At 34.4% G+C, this 21,952-nt stretch overlaps 2 protein-coding genes across 3 annotated transcripts; both read left to right on the top strand.

Moving 5' to 3' along the window:
* Window positions 1–504: 504 nt before the first annotated feature.
* LOC108323109 (GRF1-interacting factor 1) lies at window positions 505–3,625 on the top strand. 2 transcript variants are annotated; one of them, XM_017555456.2, is made up of 4 exons: window positions 505–834; window positions 1,829–1,905; window positions 2,720–2,804; window positions 2,952–3,625. In XM_017555456.2, exons 1-4 carry the CDS (start codon window positions 754–756, stop codon window positions 3,342–3,344), a joined length of 636 nt encoding a protein of 211 aa, XP_017410945.1. In that variant the 5' UTR covers window positions 505–753; the 3' UTR covers window positions 3,345–3,625. The 2 variants fall into 2 exon arrangements, with proteins under 2 accessions (XP_017410945.1, XP_052730132.1); XM_052874172.1 differs by lacking the exon at window positions 505–834 and adding an exon at window positions 1,435–1,612.
* A 1,007-nt stretch (window positions 3,626–4,632) lies between these two features.
* LOC108323108 (myosin-11) lies at window positions 4,633–20,332 on the top strand. The gene is made up of 38 exons (XM_017555454.2): window positions 4,633–4,957; window positions 6,211–6,339; window positions 7,177–7,320; window positions 7,407–7,552; window positions 7,639–7,795; window positions 7,939–7,997; window positions 8,379–8,538; window positions 8,613–8,762; window positions 8,859–8,995; window positions 9,072–9,218; window positions 9,339–9,440; window positions 9,587–9,644; window positions 9,725–9,826; window positions 10,411–10,448; window positions 10,647–10,773; window positions 10,852–11,022; window positions 11,186–11,317; window positions 11,438–11,547; window positions 11,667–11,727; window positions 11,976–12,153; window positions 12,311–12,516; window positions 12,596–12,715; window positions 13,597–13,695; window positions 13,859–14,080; window positions 15,709–15,848; window positions 16,253–16,364; window positions 16,450–16,494; window positions 16,581–16,847; window positions 16,946–17,101; window positions 17,185–17,391; window positions 17,542–17,685; window positions 18,090–18,160; window positions 18,251–18,350; window positions 18,433–18,489; window positions 18,580–18,636; window positions 18,710–18,790; window positions 18,910–18,992; window positions 19,793–20,332. The coding sequence occupies exons 1-38, from the start codon at window positions 4,955–4,957 to the stop codon at window positions 19,914–19,916; spliced, it is 4,602 nt and encodes a 1,533-aa protein (XP_017410943.1). The 5' UTR covers window positions 4,633–4,954; the 3' UTR covers window positions 19,917–20,332.
* Window positions 20,333–21,952: the final 1,620 nt, after the last annotated feature.

Genomic DNA, 21,952 nt, shown 5'->3' with positions numbered 1-21,952 from the left:
TACTGTATAATTTATTTGATGCTATGGAATTTAGGTACAAGAAACCCAAAGATATGCACATCATCTCTCTCGTTTGGTTGTGAAATGGTGAAAGGAAAATAAAAGTGGAATCTTACAGTTTTTAATTCATAAAAGATTATCACAATATGTATAAACAAAGTAATTTAATTCATAAAAAAAATAGATTATTTGTTCCAAGCATTATTATTATTTTTGTTGAAACTAAATAAACAGGCACTCCTAAAATGAACCTTAACAAAGAAAAAACAAATTTTGCCATGTATTGAGAAACTTTTGACGTATTTGACTCTGTTTAGTTGCGAACAGCAGCATCTTTTATTTTCTCTCTCTGGTCCATCACGTGAGCTACTTTTTGAGAGAGAGAGAGAGAGAGAGAAGAGAGCAAAGACACGCAGTTCCAGAGAGGGACCCTGTTGCAGAGAAGAAAGAGCCAAATCAACCAGGTTCCCTCAACCTCAACTCTCTCTCTTGCAATAAATAATAATATCTTTCTCGGTGTGGTAGCAACATTGTAAATGTAATTGTAATTGTAATTGCAAGTGAGAGAGAAGGCAAAAGCGGGAACAGAGAAAAACACAGTCTTTTGTTTCTCTTTGCAGTTCCTTCCTCCTTGCACTCTCAGCTTGCAGGGGTTGTTTCCCCCTTCCGTTTGAGAGAAAAAAAGAGAGAGAATAGATTTCAATTTCATCATCTGTATATAAATAGTGGACTTAGTTACTTAGCGTGCGAGAAATGCAGCAGCACCTGATGCAGATGCAGCCCATCATGGCAGCCTACTACCCCAACAACGTCACCACTGATCACATTCAACAGGTCCTTTCCTTTCCTTTCACTCTTCCATTTCCATTCTCCCTCTCTTTTCCTTCTTCTCCTTTTCTTTTATCTTTCTCAAGCTTCTTTCCACTTTCCCTTCACCTGTCTCTGCTCAGGGAACCTTTTCTTTTGTGTCTCTGAGCCTGTGGGTCTTACTGTGCCACTTTTAGTACTACCCCTTGCTTACTCTGTTTCTCATCATGCCCTCTTCTCTTTATTCTTTGTCACTTTCTGCTAACATCTCTGTGAGCCTATCTTAACGTAATCCCCGTCTTTGTCACTTCACGTTCACCACTTTGCTTGATTCGCTCTGTTCTTATCATTTATTAAGCTTGACTCCACTCATTCTTGGGCCCCTTCAGTATGCCTTTCGTTTTAATTACTTTTTTTCAAAGAGAGTAACTGTTCTTTAGTGTCTACACTGTTCTGGTGGCACCCCACTTTGATACTTGCTGTGTTGTTTGCTCCGTTCATGTTTCAAAGTGTTCAACTTGGACTGCTAGATTCTCTCATGTGTTGTCCTTGCAGTTTTGTAGATTGGTACCGCCATGTGTTTAGCTTCTCTGTTTCGGTTTAGTATCTCTATGGTGATTTGTGGGAGAGAATGTTGAACTGTTTCATGTTGGTTAAAGGGCTTGTTTACTTTCTTGCATACAATTACAGTCCATTGAAGAAAGTGTTTGATATTAAAGAAAAAATGACAGGATGGAAATTGCATGCCAGAAAATGCTCATATTCATAGTCTCAGTCGACATAAATAAAAGTCATTAATATTATGGTATACATGACTATTTTTGTACAATACATTTTAGAAAATATACTCTAAAATTCCCTGCATGTTTTCTGAAGTTTACTTTGATTAACATGACGGATCAACGATGCCTTTTTTTTTGTTTGTTTGCTTCCCCACTTCACATGTATTTATGCAATTTGCCCCCTTCGTTTTTGTGAAATTGTCATATCTGAAATAACTAGTTTCTCTCTTTACTAGCAGTATCTGGATGAAAACAAGTCCCTGATTCTGAAGATTGTTGAAAGCCAGAATTCTGGCAAGCTGAGCGAGTGTGCCGAGTAAGAACTGGTCTCATTGTAAAACTTTTTCTCAAATCTTTATTATTTGGCAAGCATGAGCCCTTCTGGTTTGGTGTCATATAATAACTGTAAGGAATAGAAACTGGAACAAGTTCCTACCTCAATCCCTTTAGTTAATTTCCGTCTTAATTTTCTGGTCATTTGTTCCACTTGTAATAGCCTAACTCCTCATAGGTTAACTTTGGGTATTAGCAGGGTCAAATAGTTCATGCTAACAATGACTTATTCCAAACTTTACTCTCCTAGTTTCTTATCTGATACTTTAGCCACAGTTGCAGACCGTGTTATAAACTACCTAATTAGTCTGACGATAAAGCTAGGGTGTTCGAAATCTTGAATCTAAATGGAGTCTGCATTGACTATGTATCTTTTTGCAGGCTTTTTCTAAGATACAGTGTACCCCACAATACTTCAAAAAAATTGGACACCAATAGTTTTATACAATTTTGAATTGAAGTTGCAAACATGATGACTTGAAACAGAACAGTTGTCACTTTCTGTACATGTATATTTCCACAAGGTCAATCATTAGGAGAAAGGTTGTAGCCCTTTTTGGTAATTGCATCATTTCGTGGTTTTCTTGTCAACACAACTTGAAGGGGACACAGATACTCAAAGTAGATCAACTTTTTTCTTGGGACTGTGGGGGTGTGAAAAAGTTGCTTCAAAGAATCACGGTTCTCCATGTTTGCCTTGTGATTGAAACCTAAAACAATTATTAGATTTTATGGTTCCTTTACTGCTCCTTTTGTTGTGGTCCTAAAGCATCACAATCCTCTTGTCTTTATTTCAGGAACCAATCCAGGCTGCAGAGAAATCTGATGTACCTTGCTGCGATAGCTGATTCCCAGCCCCAACCACCTCCTATGCCTGGTCAGGTACACAACCATTTTTTCAGAATATTTGATTAGCATCGGAAATCACTTTGACATGCTAGATACATTTTACATGCAAAATACTGCAATGATCCAGTATCATATACATAATCTTCAGTTAACTTCATATTCTTCTGAATATCATTGTAGTATCCTCCCAGTGGAATTATGCAGCAGGGAGCACACTACATGCAGGCTCAACAAGCTCAGCAGATGTCACAACAACAGCTAATGGCTTCACGCTCCTCCCTCTTATACTCTCAACAACCCTTCTCAGCTCTTCAACAGCAGCAGGGCTTGCACAGCCAACTTGGCATGAGCTCCAGCGGAAGTCAAGGCTTTCACATGATGCAAAGTGAAGCCACAACTGTAGGGGGCAATGCAACCATAGGTTCTGGAGGGTTTCCTGATTTTGTACGCATTGGTAACATTGGCAAGCAAGATATTGGAAGCTCTGGTGAAGGCAGAGGAGGAAGCTCCAGTGGCCACTCTGGTGATGGTGGTGAGACCCTTTATCTGAAATCTGCAGCTGATGGAAACTAAACCAGCCAGGGAGAATACTGAAGTTTCCTTGGCCTTTAGTGGTTTATTTAGTTAGGAGAATTAGGCAGTGGACATTAAGTAGAGGAAGAAGAAAGGAAAAACTTGCTGCACTTGTTGCTTATATATGTTGTTTGTTTATCTTGTGCTAAAGGCAAACAATCTAATCACTGCCTTAATGTTTCTGCAGTAGTACTAGTAGTAACATGATGCATGCTTTATTTTCTGGTGTAAAGCTTTAGTCATAAATGTCAAGGTCACAATATGACCACTTGTTATCGTGAGGGTTATTTGGTTGAACCATGACTGATGAAAATTTTCCGACAAAGTTAACTCAGAATCCAAACCCACCATATATGCAACATGCTGCTATGGTTCATGGTTAGTCACGACCTAGTACTATATATTCTATAATTTTATAAAATAAACAATCAGAAGAAAATATTTAAAACTGAGTAACTATATTAAAATTAAGTTTGTGCATGTAATTCATATATGTTTTAAGTCTTAGAAATGTTCTGTAAGATATTGTTTAAAGTTCCATTTTAATATTTTTAATAGAGAATAAGAAATATTATTTTGCAAGGTTTTTTTTAACTTTTTATTTTAATTTAAGGGTTTTTTTTATTACTTCACATCTACAAGAAGTTTGATGAGATTCTATAGTGGTTGCACTTTATAATTTTTTATTTGTATTTTCATATTTTATATATAAAAAATATTTTAATTATGTGATTAATTATTTTATTCTTAGAATTTATAATCTTCTGCTAAACAGTATATTCTAATAAGTTTTTTTTTTGTATAAACCTAGATCATGATTAAGGGTGTATTAGAAATGTTCTTAATTAATCACCTTATGCATTTGGAACCAATGCATGAACTTGGTAAGTGGGTTTTTTAATGGTTTGTTTTTCACGACAAAAATAATATGTATGTTGTGGGAATTGTCAATAATTCTGATATAAAACTCACTCAACTCAACACAGAAAAGTTACCAAGTTACTGAAAATTACATAGTTAACAACTGATACAAAGCCAAATTTATAATGTCAGATAATCTTATTTCATTATAAATTAGATAAGAAACCCAAAATTATTATTTAATTCCTTCTAATATATATATATATTCTTTTGCCTATAGAAGAAGTTTACATATTAGATTTATTAATGCATTTTTTAAATTAGTTATAAGAATGCATTTAAAATAAGTTGAATATTATTGTGAAGATTATGGTTATGTTAGGAAGTAAAGTATTTGAGAGTAGCTATAAACATTTGAAAGAGAAGGGAAGGGAATAAAAAGGGAAGAGCGAGATGCATAGTGATTAGGAACCACGAGTTGGCGCGAAAGCAAAGGGAAGAAGAAGAAAGTGCCGAAGTTGAAGGGCATTGCGAAGAATGTCTTCTCATGGATCCAGACCCACACCCTCACCCTCATCCTCACCTACATTCACTTCCACTTCTTTCTCCTTTCATTTTCCCTTCTCTCTCACTTTCATCTTCACCCTTTCTCACTTTCATCTTCACCCTTTCTCACTTTCTTAACACATTTCATTCAAATAGCACGATCACATCCCTAACTTTTATCCTTCTCTTTATGAACCGCGACGATGGTATGCTTCTAATTCAAACACTCATCTCGCCATTTTCAATTTTCTTCATTCTCAATTAATGCGTTTTTCTTTCTATTTAGTTAGTCGCATGCGCAATCAACGCAGGTCTCTCATGCGATCACCTGTTTGTTTTATATTTTAAAAAAGAATACTCGCGTATGCGATGGAATTGAAAATACTTAAATGTCAATGATGTAATGAAACTATGGACTAGATGCCTGAGAATGTGTTAAGTCACGTGATTCTATGCAATTCATACCTGTTTTATATAGTGATCCTCTTCCATGATTAATGCACAATGGGATCTTGGATAAGTATGGGAAAAAGGATTGGAGAGTTTACTGGTTAAAGCTCTAGGATAAAACTTATGTATAGTTTCTTAGGTGTTTTTAGTGTTGTTTTTTTTCTTTTAATAAGAATTCAGAGATGTTGCATTCAGATGGAGTTGGGCTACTTAGGCAGCATGCTCAGATATATCATGCCAGCAGTGGATAAATTATGAAACAAAAAGTGATCCATCATTAAATGCTTGCAGACAAATTTCACTTGGTTTGTTCTGTGTGAAGTGGATGGATTGGACATGTTATCCAGATGTGTTAGAGAAGGGGTTAATTTTTTAAACTTTTATTCTTTTGGTAGCAATGGGTCGAAGAAATTTTGATTTAATTGGCATATCAAGTTTCAAATTAATATTGAGTTCAAGATCCTGAATTGTGGGTTGTGCCTCGTGATTGTTTATGCCTAAAAAAAGTTGAACTTCTACTTCTGAAAAGCATTGATTTAGATTTCTAGATTCTGATTTCTTGTAAAGCAATTTTTTCGAGATGTCAAAATTTAATATCTCTCCATCTATGTGTAGAAACGGGTGTATTGGGAAAGAAATATGATATGTTGTCTTTCAGCCAGTAGCTAACTTTGATTAAGCTGCTGACTTTTCTACAATGTGGTATCCACTTGGTTGTTAGGCTACTGTTTGTGAAAATTATGCTAAAACATTCTGATTTATTTTATTTGGCTGTTAGTATTACTGATCCTGTGTAACTAACTATAAGAAAGAAACTTGTGCTATTGGTATACATATTTTAGTTTAGTTTGGAATTTTTAGATCTTTCTAGGCACACATTATGGGAGAAATGGATGTACAATTCTTGCTAGCTTTTCTTGCGGACAAGATAATATAGTAGTACATATTTAGACCGTTATGAGATCTTAGATAATTGTAATAAAAGATTATTCCATATCTCCATCTGCAGGGGACTCCCGTGAATATTATTGTGGGTTCTCATGTCTGGATTGAAGACCCAGAGGTATCTTGGATTGATGGACAGGTATTAAAAATCAATGGAAAGGATGCTGAAATTGAAACTACCAATGGAAAAAAGGTTTGTAGACTGTCAGAGTGCCATTTACTTGGTTCCGTATTTTATAGTATTATATTTTTTTGCCTTTTATCCAATCTATTTTGAGAAGAAGATTGGTAGGTTTATTGCCAATTTGGTCATTGATAAGCGGCATCCTGTCTTGATAAATAAGACTTTGGCTTATTGTATGACAACAGTTAAATGGTTTACCTCTCATTTAGGCGTGGTGAAATGTTAAGGGAAGGGTTTGACCACATTTTTTTTTTCCTATATACTAGTTTTCGGAAACAAAAAATTTGCTGCCCCTCTACAAACAAGTTTACATTGTGTCCCCATGTTATTTATTCTCACACGTAGAAACTGCTTACACGATGATCAACTTAAGAGAAAGCACTGCTAATCAGCTGTATCTTAGCTTCAAGTAGATCACAAAATGTGTAAAAAAGCTTAAGAAAAACTAAAAAGTAACGAGATCCATAAACAAGCCTTCTTTCTTTCATTATTGAACTGAACTTCCCAGCTTGGTATTCAAGTTATCACTGTGATCCATCAAAAGTTGTATTAATTAATTTTTTCATGTTGAAAATCCACCATCAAAGTCATTGGAGTCTTGAATTAATTTATCGCTGTCAGTTTCTTTACTGTATTCCTGCTTTATGTTTACTGATGAACTCTGTAGTAAAAAAATTAATTATTATTTGTTGACTTCTAAAGGCATTTTACTTCATTAATTGATGAAGAACTCACATTTTCTCATGCTTCTATTTCCAACTGATAATCTGCAAATTTTACCGTGACTTATTAGGCCAAAGGTTACTTCTGAATTATTACTTGTTCTTCTATTTTGGCTATTTCAAGGTCAATGCAAATTTATCAAAAATATATCCTAAGGACATGGAAGCTCCTCCTGGTGGAGTGGATGATATGACTAAACTGTCCTATTTGCATGAGCCTGGAGTCCTGCAGAACTTGAAGGCTAGATATGAATTGAATGAAATATACGTAAGGATTTCTTCCCTTTAATGTGATGAGTGATGAGGTACAGTGAAGTTTATAAGTGAAAAAGTTGCTACCAATGGTTTTGGCAGACTTATACTGGAAATATTCTGATTGCTATAAATCCATTCCAAAGACTACCTCATATTTATGGTGCGCACATGATGCAACAATACAAGGGAGCACCATTTGGAGAATTAAGCCCTCATGTATTTGCAGTTGCTGATGTTGCATATAGGTAATCTTAATATTTTTCCCTAAAGATTGAAGTTTATTTTTCTATAATTGAAGCAAATATTAAATTGATGTTTTTTTTAATAACAGGGCGATGATTAATGAAAAAAAAAGCAATTCAATTCTAGTCAGTGGGGAAAGTGGAGCTGGTAAAACTGAAACGACAAAAATGCTTATGCAGTACCTTGCTTTCTTAGGTGGTAGGGCTGGTACCGAAGGACGGACAGTTGAACAACAAGTTCTTGAAGTATGATTGAATTAAAAATACTCATTTTTTTAACTCCAGAATTCCCATTCTCATGCTCCCTCCCCCTCCCGAATAACTTTCCTTTTTCTTATCTTCTGATATGAACTCATTCAAGACTTCCATATTGATTGATTTGAGTGCAGTCAAATCCAGTTCTGGAAGCATTTGGGAATGCTAAAACTGTTAGGAATAACAATTCTAGGTGAGTCTATAGTGTGGTAAATAACGAATTTTGTGGGTTTTATTCTCTATGATTTCTGGTTTATAAATTATCTTTTGTATCAGTTTTTTTGACATGTGGGCCATGAAGGATTCCTTGTGCTTCCTTCGTACTGCTTGTCTGAAATTATGGATTAACTGTGCCTCCGTTATTTTTCTCATTTCATTACTTTTAGTATATGATGTCATATTGCCAAAAGTCATTATAATTTTAAGAAGGGAAGTTAGAATGATGCCTTTCTTAATCAAGTTTTTGTTCCAGAAAAGAATTTATTTTTTGCTAATATTACCTGCTACATGATACTGAATGTGCAAGCTATTACCAAAGAGTTGGTTTCAAATTCTCCTAGTGTTAATGGTGCAGTCGATTTGGTAAATTTGTTGAGATCCAATTTGATAAAAGTGGAAGAATATCAGGAGCAGCCATCCGAACGTATCTTCTAGAGAGATCTCGGGTTTGCCAAATTAATGATCCTGAAAGGAATTACCATTGCTTTTATCTTCTTTGTGCTGCACCGCACGAGGTGGCTTTCTGTCTATCATCTACTTACTGCGGATTCTCTTAATTATGTAAAGTCATTGGAAATTCTTCTAACAGGAAATTGAGAAATACAAATTAGGAAATCCTAAATCATTTCACTACCTTAACCAGTCAAAATGCTATGAACTGGCTGATGTAAGTGATGCTCGTGAATATCTTGCCACTCGAAGAGCTATGGATATTGTTGGAATAAGTCAAAAAGATCAGGTATTTCTTCAAGAATAGCAAATTTAGCTTCTTTCTTGCTAGAATATAGAATGATTATTTTCCACCTCTCTGATTTGTCCTGTTTCTTGTTCTCAGGAAGCCATTTTCAGAGTTGTTGCTGCAATTCTTCATATTGGTAATATTGAATTCACCAAAGGAAAAGATGTTGACTCGTCGGTTCCAAAAGATGATAATGCCAAATTCCACCTAAAAACAACTGCTGAGCTTCTCATGTATGGTCATTGTTGTATCATTACTTGTGTTTGTATGGTTTATAGTTTCTTTAAGATGATTTCAATATTGGATCAGGTGTGATGCTGATGCCTTGGAAGATGCGTTATGTAAGCGTGTCATGATCACCCCTGAAGAAGTTATAAAAAGGAGCCTTGACCCCCAAAGTGCAGCGGTGAGTAGAGATGGATTGGCAAAAACAATTTATTCTCGGCTATTTGACTGGTAAGATACTGAAAATGGACATACAGTCATCTTTTAGAGTCTAATTAATAAGATACGCTGAATATAAGGATGCAGGGTTCTGGTTTTGATTCCTGAGTCATTTATGTTTTTTTCTAACAGGCTGGTGGACAAGATAAATAATTCAATCGGACAAGACCCCAAATCTAAATCTTTGATTGGGGTCCTTGATATCTATGGTTTTGAAAGTTTTAAAGCTAACAGGTAATATATAGTTTTGAAGAATAAGCATATCTATCCATTAGTATGTCCACAAGAGTGTATTACTAAAGATATTGAAAGCAACTACCTCTACTTGTTCTCAAGTTTCAATCTTTTGTAACTTATTTTCAGTTTATCATGCTCTGCAGTTTCGAGCAATTTTGCATTAATTTCACAAATGAGAAGTTGCAGCAACATTTCAATCAGGCAAAGTCTAAGAACAAATTATGCACTTCAAGTTTCTTTGTTATTTCTGTATTTAATATGATTAAGATGATGGCTTTCAGCACGTGTTTAAAATGGAACAAGAAGAATATACAAAGGAGGAGATCAATTGGAGCTACATTGAATTTGTTGACAATCAAGATGTTTTGGACCTTATTGAGAAGGTTTTCTTTTTATCCTTATTTCCCACTTTCTTCTAGAGACTGAGTATATTAACTCTTTTTTAGTCGGAAGTCTTCTATTTAATTGTTCATATCATTAATGAAACTGAAAGGTAGTGTTTTTTATATGCTTAATGATGATATGTACAATGCTCGCTTTTTTAACTATCTAATATAGGTTCTTCCCACTGTCTATTTGGTGTGACAATACATTTCCTATTAATAATGAATGCTCGATTGATCCAAGTTGGAAAAGGTTGACAAAATTCACAGAACAGCGGCGTACATGTAGAAAGTAAGAGAAGCAGGGGAACAGGAATGTGTGATGAAAATAAAATTGGTTTACGAGTTTCTTTCTTGCTTCTTTGGAACTGAACTGTGATATCTTTATTATGTATTATTGGAGTATATTACACAATCTATATTATTTTGATGAAAGTAAATTTACAATTAAGGAATTTCTATTTCTAAGTAGTCTTCCATCATGTTATTACTTTGGGCCCATTTTACATCCTAGTTCAATCCTTCGTTAGGCTTTTCCTGCCTTTTGTTCTTATTATACTTTTACATTGATTTTGCTTTTGCAGAAACCTGGAGGAATCATTGCTCTCCTCGATGAAGCTTGGTAAAATATTGTTTTTTGCTCCTGTGAACTTCTTCCTTTTCATGGCTTGCTTGATGATTTTAATTTTTAACCTTTAGTTTGTAAAAGTAGACATGATCCAGTTTTTTTTTTCTGGTTTCTTAAAATCTATAGCTCCTTGTTAAATAACATAACCTATATCCATCATTCATGCCATTAACTTCTGCCTTTGTCTTTCAGCATGTTCCCAAAATCAACTCATGAAACATTTGCAAACAAGCTTTATCAAACATTTAAGAATCACAAGCGCTTTATTAAGCCAAAATTGTCTCGAACGGATTTCACAATTGCTCATTATGCTGGGGAGGTATGACTGATCTCAACATTCGCTGCTGCCAAAATGAGACATTGTTGTTTTTTCAAATTGAACCTCGTCGATTTGCAGGTACTATACCAGTCTGAGCAATTCTTAGACAAAAACAAGGATTATGTGGTTCCAGAACATCAAGATTTATTGAGTGCTTCCAAATGTTCTTTTGTATCTGGCCTTTTTCCACCACTTCCAGAAGAGACGTCAAAATCTTCCAAATTTTCTTCAATTGGTTCTCGTTTTAAGGTATTCTTTTCCATGTCTTCATTGTAAACTTTAGGACTTCATTGTAATCAAGATTTTAAGGAATCATTCAAATAATGAAGATGTGAACAAGCTCCCTTCACTACCTACAAAAATTGAACTGCATTCTTATTATCTGGAAGCTAATAAATTCTGAATGGTGCAGCTTCAACTACAAAGCCTAATGGACACATTAAATTCTACAGAACCCCATTACATTAGATGTGTGAAACCAAACAACCTCCTCAAGCCTGCAATTTTTGAGAATATCAATATTATGCAACAACTTCGTTGTGGTGTGAGTATGCTTTTATGTATTTCCTTTATTTCATTGTTTAGAAGATGGTTTTTGCAAAGTATATCTGTAATTCCTTGAAGTCTTTATCCCATCCGCTGTTCCTAATTCTTGCCCCTATAGGGTGTTTTGGAGGCAATCAGAATCAGTTGTGCTGGCTACCCTACTCGTCGTGCTTTCTTTGAATTTATAAACAGATTTGGCATCCTTGCCCCAGAGACCATGGAAGCAAAGTAAGCATTCTTTTATTTTATCTTCTATGCTTGGGAGGAAAAGTTTGGCTTTGACTTTTAAAACATTTTGTACCAAACTTGGGCATGGTGCTAACGTGAAGTTTTTCACCTGTGGGTAGCTGCGATGAAAAAACTGCTTGCCAAAAGATTCTGGAAAAGATGGAGCTTAAAGGATATCAGGTAACTTGATGTATTGCACAAGAATAATTATTGTTCTTGTTCTTGTCGAGTTGTTCATACCTCTGCTGTAAATCCCTCTAGGCCCTGGGAACAACTATTATCCGTGTACATTTTCAACAGTAATTTTTAATGGCTCTTTCAGACTTAACTATCTAAGATTAACTGGGGCCTTGTATGTCATAACGTGCATATATCTATAATATTTATGCCCTGCTCATATGTTTTCTGGTTGGCTTCAAATGTTGTAGATTGGAAAAACAAAAATATTCTTGAGAGCAGGTCAGATGGCTGAATTAGATGCTCGGAGAGCTCAAGTACTTAGTAATGCAGCAAAAGTTATCCAACGTCGTGTACGAACCCATCAAGCACGCAGACACTATCTTGCATTGCGTAAGAAGACCATATACGTGCAGTCTCGGTGGAGAGGTAAATTGTTTCAATAGGGAAATAACCTGATTAATTTGTTAGGATAAATGCAGCCATGTTCATAGCATGACGTCCCTAACTAGCACATATATCTTAGATCTGTAGGAGGCCTCATTACTTGATGTTATTCTTAAGATATATGATATATTATCTATAGGAAGACTTGCATGTAAACTCTATGAGCATTTGAGAAGGGAAGCTGCTGCTGTGAAAATTCAAAAGAACATACGTAGACATGAAGCTAGGAAAGCCTATAAAGAACTTCAGGTGGCAGTACTTACACTGCAACGAGCTATAAGGGCCACTGCTGCTCGCAAGGACTTCAGATTTAGGAAGCAGACTAAAGCTTCCATCATCATTCAGGTTTGGTCAAGTACTAAATGGTTTGGATCATCCTCTAGAGCAATCAGTGTTCAATAATTTTCTCTCTAAAAAATTGTAGGCTCGGTGGCGGTGTCACAAAGCTGCCATATATTATAAGAGGCTGAAGAAAGGTACAATAGTTACACAGTGCAGATGGAGGGGGCGTGTATCCAGGAGAGAACTTAGGAAACTGAAAATGGTATGTTTTTATGTCTACCATGATTGTTATAGAGATTAAGTAGACCCTTCAAATATATATATATATATATATATATATATATAAGCAACATGTTCTTCCTACATAGCTTATGGAACAAAAGGAAAAGGATACTATTTGTCACCCAATTAATTTGTTTTATTGTGAAGTTGAGTTTTAAATCATAAAAGTAAATACAAACAATATTTATATTTTTTTGTTGCATCATCATAGTCGGTGTCATCATCATTATCCTTTTAGTAAGAAAAACAACATAAGAATACAAAACTCACGATTTACCAAGATTGAAATTGGCCTTAACTTTTTACTTGTGATTATAGAAGACATAAAATTGTCCCCTTTTTATTTCGATTTCATAAGCCACTATCATTTGTATTTTGAAAGAAATGAAACAGATACAAAATAGACCTTTGAGAAATTTACAAAATAGAATATCGCATCCACAATGGATTTGAGCAAAGAGTATTGTGATATTTTATTTCTTTCCTTTTTATGATATGAAAGATCAAGATTCCACATCGACTAGAAATAAGATAAGTTTATAGTATATGAGTGGTTGTAAATCACACCTTGCAAGCCAGTTTTATGGGACTGAGTTAGGTTTAAAATTCATTTCTTAATATGGTATCAGAGTCATGGTTAGAGTCTATTGTAGCGAAATTTGATGTTTGTTGAGTCTATTGTTCCACTTGCCATTGGACCACCCATTAATGTTTAGTGAGTTGGACTTTAAGTCTAACTCAATATTGTTTTATGGTAACATAAGTAGCATAAACGTCACCTTTCCAATATAGTTTTCTGGTTTCGTTATATCCTTATAATTTTTTTCTCTCTAAGTTGACATTTGTTTCCATTTGCTATAGGCTGCAAAAGAAACTGGTGCCTTACAAGAAGCAAAGGATAAACTTGAAAAACGAGTGGAGGAACTAACATGGCGTCTCCAACTAGAAAAAGGTTTAAAGGTAAGATCTGTGGATAGATATACTTTTGGAAGGATTTTGTTGTTGTGATGATCTCTTGTACAAATATGAAATAAGAAAAAGGTTAAAAAGGAAAAATTTGCAAGTTACTAAGTACCCTTGCAACTGGTAAGGCATAAAGTAAGCCATGTGGAATCATGTGCAGACAAATTTGGAAGAATCCAAAGCTCAGGAGATAGCAAAACTGCAGAATTCATTGCAGGAGTTGCAGATCAAATATGAAGAAACTAATGCTCTGCTCATTAAAGAGAGAGAGAATGTAAAGAAAGTTGTTGAAGAAGAACCTCCTGTCATTAAAGAAACACAGGTTATTGTTGAAGATACACAGAAGATTGAGACACTGACAGCAGAAATTGAGAGCCTAAAGGTAAGAAAGTTCAGTCATAGGAGATCAAATTTCCTATTAGGTAAACCTTATTTCAAGGATGCATCATTTTCTATACAAAATGCTTCATTTAAAATTTAAAGCTTTTATTTCTAACATTATTTTTTTCAGTATATACGACTTATATCATTCCTAGAATTGTATATTAATTTTGTAGCCTCTTTTTCTTCATTGGTTAGTTGGTAAAGGAAAAAAAAAACATCAGATCTGGAATTTGTTATATCTGATTGAGGACCATAAAGAATGTCAATGTGAGGATGTTATTCAAATTATATATTTTTGTTCCGGACATGTATCCAATTATGCAACCTAGCCTTTATATGGAACTATGGCTTATTTTGGATATTCTTGGTGAGCATTTATAAGAAATTAATGAAAGAGATTGTAAAAAAATTGAGGTGCATGATTTTATTAATTATGGGAGAAGTTTGATTAACTTTGTCTTATTTTCTTCTCTTAAATGTACTTGTTGAAAAGTTCATCCAAACTAGGCCTAATATGCAACTCATCAAACATGTTTTCAGAACTTGATGAGACCTATCGTGTTAAGAAATCACAAGAACCATAACAAAGGATTAGAAGTTGTGTTTGGAAAAATTGAACTGCTCTCGTCGCGCTAGTCTTATTAAATGCCATTCAGCATCTTTTCAAGATAGACATTCTAGGAGATCGTGGAAATACTTAGTGCAGATTTATTAGAAAGCAAATATATTCATAAGATTATGACTATGCAGTATATATAGTTGGGACAACCAACAACAAATTTTGGCAATAAGAAACCTGTGCTTCTGTCTTCATAGCCTTGGTAAAAATATCAGCTACTTGTAGTGAAGTAGATGTGTGAGCAAGATGTATAACGAGACTGGCCAAGGCTTCTCTGATATGAAGCTGATCCACCTGTGTTTTTTGTTATCATGAAACACCACTAGTAGTCTAGATTATTCTTTACTTCATTAACACTCTGTAGATCCTTAATATAAGGGGATACAACAAAGCAAGTTTCTCTCTGGTTGATTTAGGGAACAGCAAGATAATTTTTCATTCTCTTCAAATTAGAAATATTATCAAATCAAGTTCTTCATTATGGAAGAAAAATATAGTTAATGCTTGTTGATAGAGTGATGTTCTTCACACACAAAATGTCCTTTGACGAGTGCACATTGAACTAAAACTTACGTCAATTATGAATGATTGTGAAGAATGAGGCTGATTAGGAGCTTCCATACTATGTTTAAATGTACTGAATGTCAAGCATGATTGCACTAAAATTTACTAGTAAATTTCATGTTATGGAGCTTCCATACCATGTAAAAATGTCAAGAACAAATCATTTAAATAATTGAGAGGTTAGGTGGAGGCACTTAGCCACAGGTTATATCTCTACTCAAATAACTTGCATTAGGATTATATATTTGATTGGATGGACTAATAAGAGTGCAAAAATAATATAACGAAAATGTTTATGTTTCTGAATGTCTTTAGATAATTTTATTAAAAACTGATGATGGAGCATAATTTTTGTCCAAAGTTTATATATACCAATGTTTTTTTAGCAGCATATAGTGGTAATCTCATCTAAAGTGATTTGTGTTGGCTTTATCTTCACACAGACCTCGCTTGAGTCAGAGAAACAGAAATCTGATGACTTTGAAAGAAAATACAATGAAGCCCAAGCTTGTAGTGAAGAGAGAGGTAAAAAAATAGAAGACATGGAGAAGAAGGGTCGTCAGCTTCAAGAATCATTGACTAGGTAACATAAATAATGAATAACCTAATGTAGTTCTTTTTGTTAGCTGTGACCAAGAAGTCATTAGCACAAATCTTGGATAGAGTCTCTGTTCATGGGGGCAAGACTGTGTACAATTACTATCCCCAGACCCTACTAGGTAGTGGGAGCCTTGTCCACTGGGTCACCCTTTAATCAGTGGTGATCTACCTTGAAAATATTGGATGGCTTGTCTAAACTTGTGAGCCAAATTCTTGGTTGTAGAGACTTCCTTTCTCGTAAAATGTTCCATAATATCATTGGCTAGCTGTTTAAAAACTTATCTTTATCTTTCCTTGATATCTCAGAATATATTATATCTAATTTAAAATCCTCCATCATATCATGCCTACTCTTAATTAACTGAAATCTCATAATTCTATGATTAGGCTAGAAGAGAAGATTACTAATTTAGAATCAGAGAATCAGGTACTACGTCAACAAGCTGTGTCCATGGCACCTAACAAGTTCCTTTCAGGTCGTTCAAGATCAATCATCCAGGTAATCCCCCGATAAAAAATATTATGCATGGAAACAATAATAAGCCTGACATTGATTTAACAGGGTTTCTTGTCTGTCTATATAGAGAACTGAAAGTGGTCATATTATACCGGAAGCAAAGACACCCATGGTAAATAAATACATCTATTATAAATTCATTGTTATTGCTTTTGGGTACGTCTATATGGATTTGACTTTTTCTTGGCCACCTAATAGTCTAATCAGGAAATGCATAGTGCATCAATGCACCGGAGGGAACCCTCTGACGGTTTGGATGATAAACCACAAAAGTCACTAAATGAGAAACAACAGGAGAATCAAGAGTTACTCATCAGATGTATTGCACAACATCTTGGCTTTGCTGGGAACAGGCCAATTGCTGCCTGTATCATATACAAATGCCTTTTGCACTGGCGATCTTTTGAAGTTGAGCGTACTAGTGTTTTTGATCGTATCATCCAAACTATTGGCCATGCAATTGAGGTGTGAAAAAGGCAACTTCCACATGCTAATGCCCTCTTTTTCTTGTTCCTCTCAGCTTAACACTTTCAAGTTGCTGATAGATTCCATTCGAATTTCAGACCCAGGATAATAATGATGTCTTGGCTTATTGGTTATCCAATGCCTCTACACTTCTCTTGTTACTCCAGCGCACACTCAAGGCTAGTGGTGCTGCTGGAATGGCTCCGCAACGCCGCCGTTCTTCATCTGCAACCTTGTTTGGGAGGATGACTCAAGTAAGCATAGCTTCTGATTTCAATGAACTGTTTCCCAATGGAAATCTTTTGTACTTCAGGTAAGCATAGTTCCCTTTTTCCAGAGTTTCCGTGGAACTCCAGCTGGAGTAAACCTTTCCCTAGTCAATGGTAGCGCAAGCAGAGGAGTAGATACATTAAGACAAGTTGAAGCCAAGTACCCTGCCCTGCTTTTCAAACAGCAGCTTACAGCATATGTGGAAAAGATATATGGAATGATTCGTGATAATTTGAAGAAAGAAATTTCTCCCTTGCTCGGATTATGCATCCAGGTTTGACAGTTTATTCCTTAATGTGTAGATTCTACAAACTGGTCTATAATGCAGGCTTTAAAATTATAATTTTTTTTCCAATTTATACATTTCACATTTCCCTGGAATATCATTCATTTAAAACATCACTGTTGGTATGTGACGATATAGGCACCAAGAACATCGAGAGCAAGCCTTGTTAAGGGATCATCACGTTCTGTTGCAAACACTGAAGCCCAGCGTGCCTTGATTGCTCACTGGCAGGGGATAGTGAAGAGCCTAGGAAACTTTCTAAACACTTTGAAAGCTAACCATGTTAGTATAATCTCTTTTGGAAGTATTCTTTCTGTGCTTTTGCCTCATAGCAATATGTGCCAGTAATACTTCTTGCTCTTTACATATAATTTTGGTGCCGTTAAATATAGTGTGATAAAATTACGTATACCTCTATTGAATTCAATAAAATTACATGACCTCCCCTATTGTTTCTCAATTTACATATTTTTTCTTTACTTTGATTTTAAATAAAGGGAGATTTATTTTGATAATTCACTTATAGGTTCGAATAAATTTTTGAACAAAAGGTTGGTCTTCATAATTTGGTCCCAGACACGTCTGCATAATATGTTCTTCTAACATTATTTTATTTTCCTTTCTTTGGAAGTTGTTATATTTTCATTTATTCAATGCTGTAATTTCTCGCGGCTTAATTTTTGCAGGTTCCTCCCTTTTTAGTTCGTAAGGTGTTCACGCAAATTTTTTCTTTCATCAATGTACAATTGTTTAATAGGTTGGTTTTTTCTGCACTTCTAATATCCCGTTTTAAACTTGTGTTCAGTAAATCGGAATTTTCATTTTAATCGTCTCATTTTTTTGTTAGTCTTCTTTTACGACGGGAGTGCTGCTCATTTAGTAATGGAGAATATGTCAAAGCTGGTCTGTCTGAATTGGAGCATTGGTGTTATAAGGCAACAGATGAGGTGCATTAACTTTGCACTGCTGTTCTCTTCAGTTCTTTTAACTACATGTACTAATATCTTCGACCCTCCAAAAACATTTCAGTATGCAGGTTCTGCCTGGGATGAGCTCAAACATATTAGACAAGCTATTGGATTTCTGGTATCGGTCTATATTTTGCTATCAATCGTCTGGCTCTCATTTTTGCAAATTGTCAGAGATATGATACAAATGATTTTTCCTTTGTTTTAGGTCATTCATCAGAAACCAAAGAAAACATTGGATGAAATAAGCCATGACCTGTGCCCAGTAAGTAGAAAAAATATTTGTCATTGAAAGTTCACTTTATGGTATAGTTACCATTATCAGTTCCTGTGTACAGGTCCTTAGTATACAGCAACTATATCGTATAAGCACCATGTACTGGGATGACAAATATGGAACGCATAGTGTGTCTTCTGATGTAAGTTTTTACAGAAAAGTTTTACTTAAGCTCTATAAAATCATCCAGTACCATAATTTCAAACATAAGATGTACAGAAAAGCCACGCTGAGCTTTGCGGTATTAATGTTTTCATCTAGGTCATATCCAACATGAGAGTATTGATGACTGAAGATTCAAATAATGCAGTTAGTAACTCTTTCCTGTTGGATGATGATTCAAGGTCAGTCAGATATCATTAGTTCTTTTGTAGTTGCTGAGGTTTTCCTATTTTTAATATTCCAGCAAAATATCACTCACTTTTAATTCTTACTGATTAGTTTAACCATGATGCACTGAACCTAAATAAAGAAAAATATAAAACTGAGTTAAGCTTGTGGCAGTCCTGAAGTTTTCAATTTGTAATCCCTGACTTTAATTATTCTCAAATTCAAAGTTGTGATCCCTGACTTGACCAGAATAACACACGCTCACACGGAATATACAGTTTTCTCATGTATAAGCTACCAAGCTTATAATCACATGCATTCAGCTGAAACCTCACTTCAAGATTACTTTGTTGTGTCCCGAGGCAGAAAGCCTGCTTGGTAAAGCGATTTTAAGGACAATGTTTTTTTTTTCCAGAAATATTGTAGAAAAGGGAAATAAATAAATCAAGTTCCAAAATATGCTAATCTGGACATTAAGTGGGGACCAAGGCGTAGTTCGGATTAACTTGTTCGAGGTTTTTAATTATGAAAACTTAATATGATTGAAAGCAAGAATGTCATGTTTTTGTGAATTTACTGGTGCCGACGAACAACTTGGACGAGGGTGCTTCTAAAAAATTATAGTGGTGTAAGCTGATTTTATGTAAAGTTTAAAGTTTAATTTCCATTTATTTTATATTTTACTCTTACATGTTTTTGATGAAAAGTTTATCCAAATTGACTCTAATACTAGTTTGAGAAGCCTGTATTCTTAATAAATCCTCTTGAAATGACATTTTATCATTAACCATATCAAAACGTGTATTTTGTGCAGCATTCCGTTTTCTGTTGATGACATATCGAAATCAATGGAACAGATAGATATTGCAGATATAGAGCCCCCGCCACTAATTCGTGAAAACTCAGGCTTTAGCTTTTTGTTGCCGCGCCCAGATTGAGAGCTTTTGGTGTAGATTTTGATCCACCAGTATTGTTGCCCACCACCATGGAGTTACCAAGTCACATCAGTTAGATGCTATCATGGTTGTGCTTGAACTGTTGACTTTGGTTGTCTGAACAGGTCATTGTATTAAACATACCAAAATTTACATCTCAGGGATGGATGACAAAACATAGATCATCACGTCGTGCAAGTGGATTTTTGGGCTGAGGGTAAAAGGAATAATACTGTAATAGCCTTTTTCGATAAAGTTTTCATCCTCATTTTTTATGAACCTTTTTAGTTCTGAGCACTTTGTTTCGCTTGGAATAAGATTTTGTATCTAGAAAGAAGTATAGGAATTTTACCCAACTATGAAAGTGAATGAAGTCCATGACCATGGCTTAGAATGTGGTAACAAAAGTTCATTTTTTATATGGGCATGTTCCGTCGTACAATTTTCATTGCTTTCGATTTCTTATTTTATCCTATCACGACGAATTCTCGAATAATGAATCCATAATTATAACAATTGGAGAAATACATTTGGAAACTTTTGATACGTGTAAGTTGCAGAAATTTGCCAAAAAAGGTTGAAAATCAAAATAAATAAAAGCTTCGCTAGAAGGAAACTAATGGGACTGTCGTTGGCTTCTCTGGTGCATAGAACATGGTGCTCCATTTTCAAAAGGTACATATTTTCCTAGACACATTTCTCATTTCCCAAACGCTTTGTCTTCTTATGTTTTGTCTTCTCTCTCATTCCATGCCTTTGTCACTGCAAACTCTAAGATGCACCATTTTAAGGTTTGTCCAAATGGTGATACAATGCACTGTAAAATGCTTTTCTTGCTCTTTGAAGTCATGGTTTGCCAAATCGATACATTACACTTCGTACTGAGGTTGTAGTTTGAGTCTAGCAGTCACCAAAAACGACAAAATTTACACCTTTGGAAACAAAATCCGTAAGATCTAAACTTGACTTTCATTGCGATTTCATTTTTTTTTAATTTTTATTTTTTTACTTACAAAACACATCTTGTGTCGTTATTTTTGCCTTCAAGAATTGAAATTTGATTATGTTGATTTTGATAAATTATTTTTCTTTTATCGGGTAAAGTTTAATTTTTTTTATCTTTGTTTATGATGTTCATATCACGATTTTCTTTGCCAAAAGAACAAACTTTATTACGATTTGAAATAATTGTTTATACAGCTTAAACTCTTACCAAAAGAAGAAACTTTTAACATATTGAGGTTTGCAATATTCATTTATGCGAATTAAACGGTCTTGTCTTTGGGAAAAAAACAAATCCTTGATTGTTAATATTTATAATCTTGAATTTACGACTTAAATGTATTTTGGGAAAACTATTAACTTTAAACTATTGAAAATTATTGAAGTTTGCTTTTTAACAATCAGGGGTTTTTAAAACTTTACTCATTATGCAATGTTGCAGTATTTATATTTCTTCACTGATATTTGCACTCATTTTGTTCTTTTATCCAAATTTACCTACCTGAGTACTCTATCTGGAATATTTCTATATTTTATTCTTAAACTTTTTTTAAAATACAAGTATAGTGATGAAGAATAAAAAAATATTTTTTTTAAAAAAATATTTTTTTTAAAAAAATATAAAAGGAAGGATACCTATGAACATGAAAATAAATAAATCATATTTCCTTCCACATATCTTATGACACGACATATTTATGACAATATCATTTATTACGTCAAAATAAATTAACTTGTTAGGTAATAAGAACTCTATTTATTAATTTCTAAAATATAAAGTTTCATATTAAGATAAATTCCAAAATTGTGCTATAATTAAAATACTAAAAATATAATTATTTTGGATGTAGGGTTGAACAACTTCACAACACACACCATCACACTTTACTCCTTTACTCCTTTACCGCTCGCTTGGATAATTTGATTTCAGCAAAATCTATGTTTTATATAAAATATAAAAAGTTGTAATACATAATATTTTCATTTAATTAATGATATGATTTCAGCAAGTTTAAAATATATTCTTACAATAGTTT

Source organism: Vigna angularis, chromosome 3, assembly GCF_016808095.1.
Source record: "Vigna angularis cultivar LongXiaoDou No.4 chromosome 3, ASM1680809v1, whole genome shotgun sequence".
Taxonomy (NCBI): Eukaryota; Viridiplantae; Streptophyta; class Magnoliopsida; order Fabales; family Fabaceae; genus Vigna; species Vigna angularis.
Note: the sequence above shows the minus strand (reverse complement) of the source record. Positions and strands in the feature narration are given on the sequence as shown.

Bases quoted from the DNA above. Each gene is read 5' to 3' on its own strand.
- LOC108323109 (XM_017555456.2), top strand. From the start codon at position 754: ATGCAGCAGCACCTGATGCAGATGCAGCCCATCATGGCAGCCTACTAC. The intron at 835-1,828 runs GTCCTTTCCTTT...CTTTACTAGCAG, and splicing joins CCACTGATCACATTCAACAG to TATCTGGATGAAAACAAGTC. The intron at 1,906-2,719 runs GTAAGAACTGGT...TCTTTATTTCAG, and splicing joins AAGCTGAGCGAGTGTGCCGA to GAACCAATCCAGGCTGCAGA.
- LOC108323108 (XM_017555454.2), top strand. The intron at 7,998-8,378 runs GTGAGTCTATAG...TTAATGGTGCAG, and splicing joins GTTAGGAATAACAATTCTAG to TCGATTTGGTAAATTTGTTG. The intron at 8,763-8,858 runs GTATTTCTTCAA...TCTTGTTCTCAG, and splicing joins GAATAAGTCAAAAAGATCAG to GAAGCCATTTTCAGAGTTGT.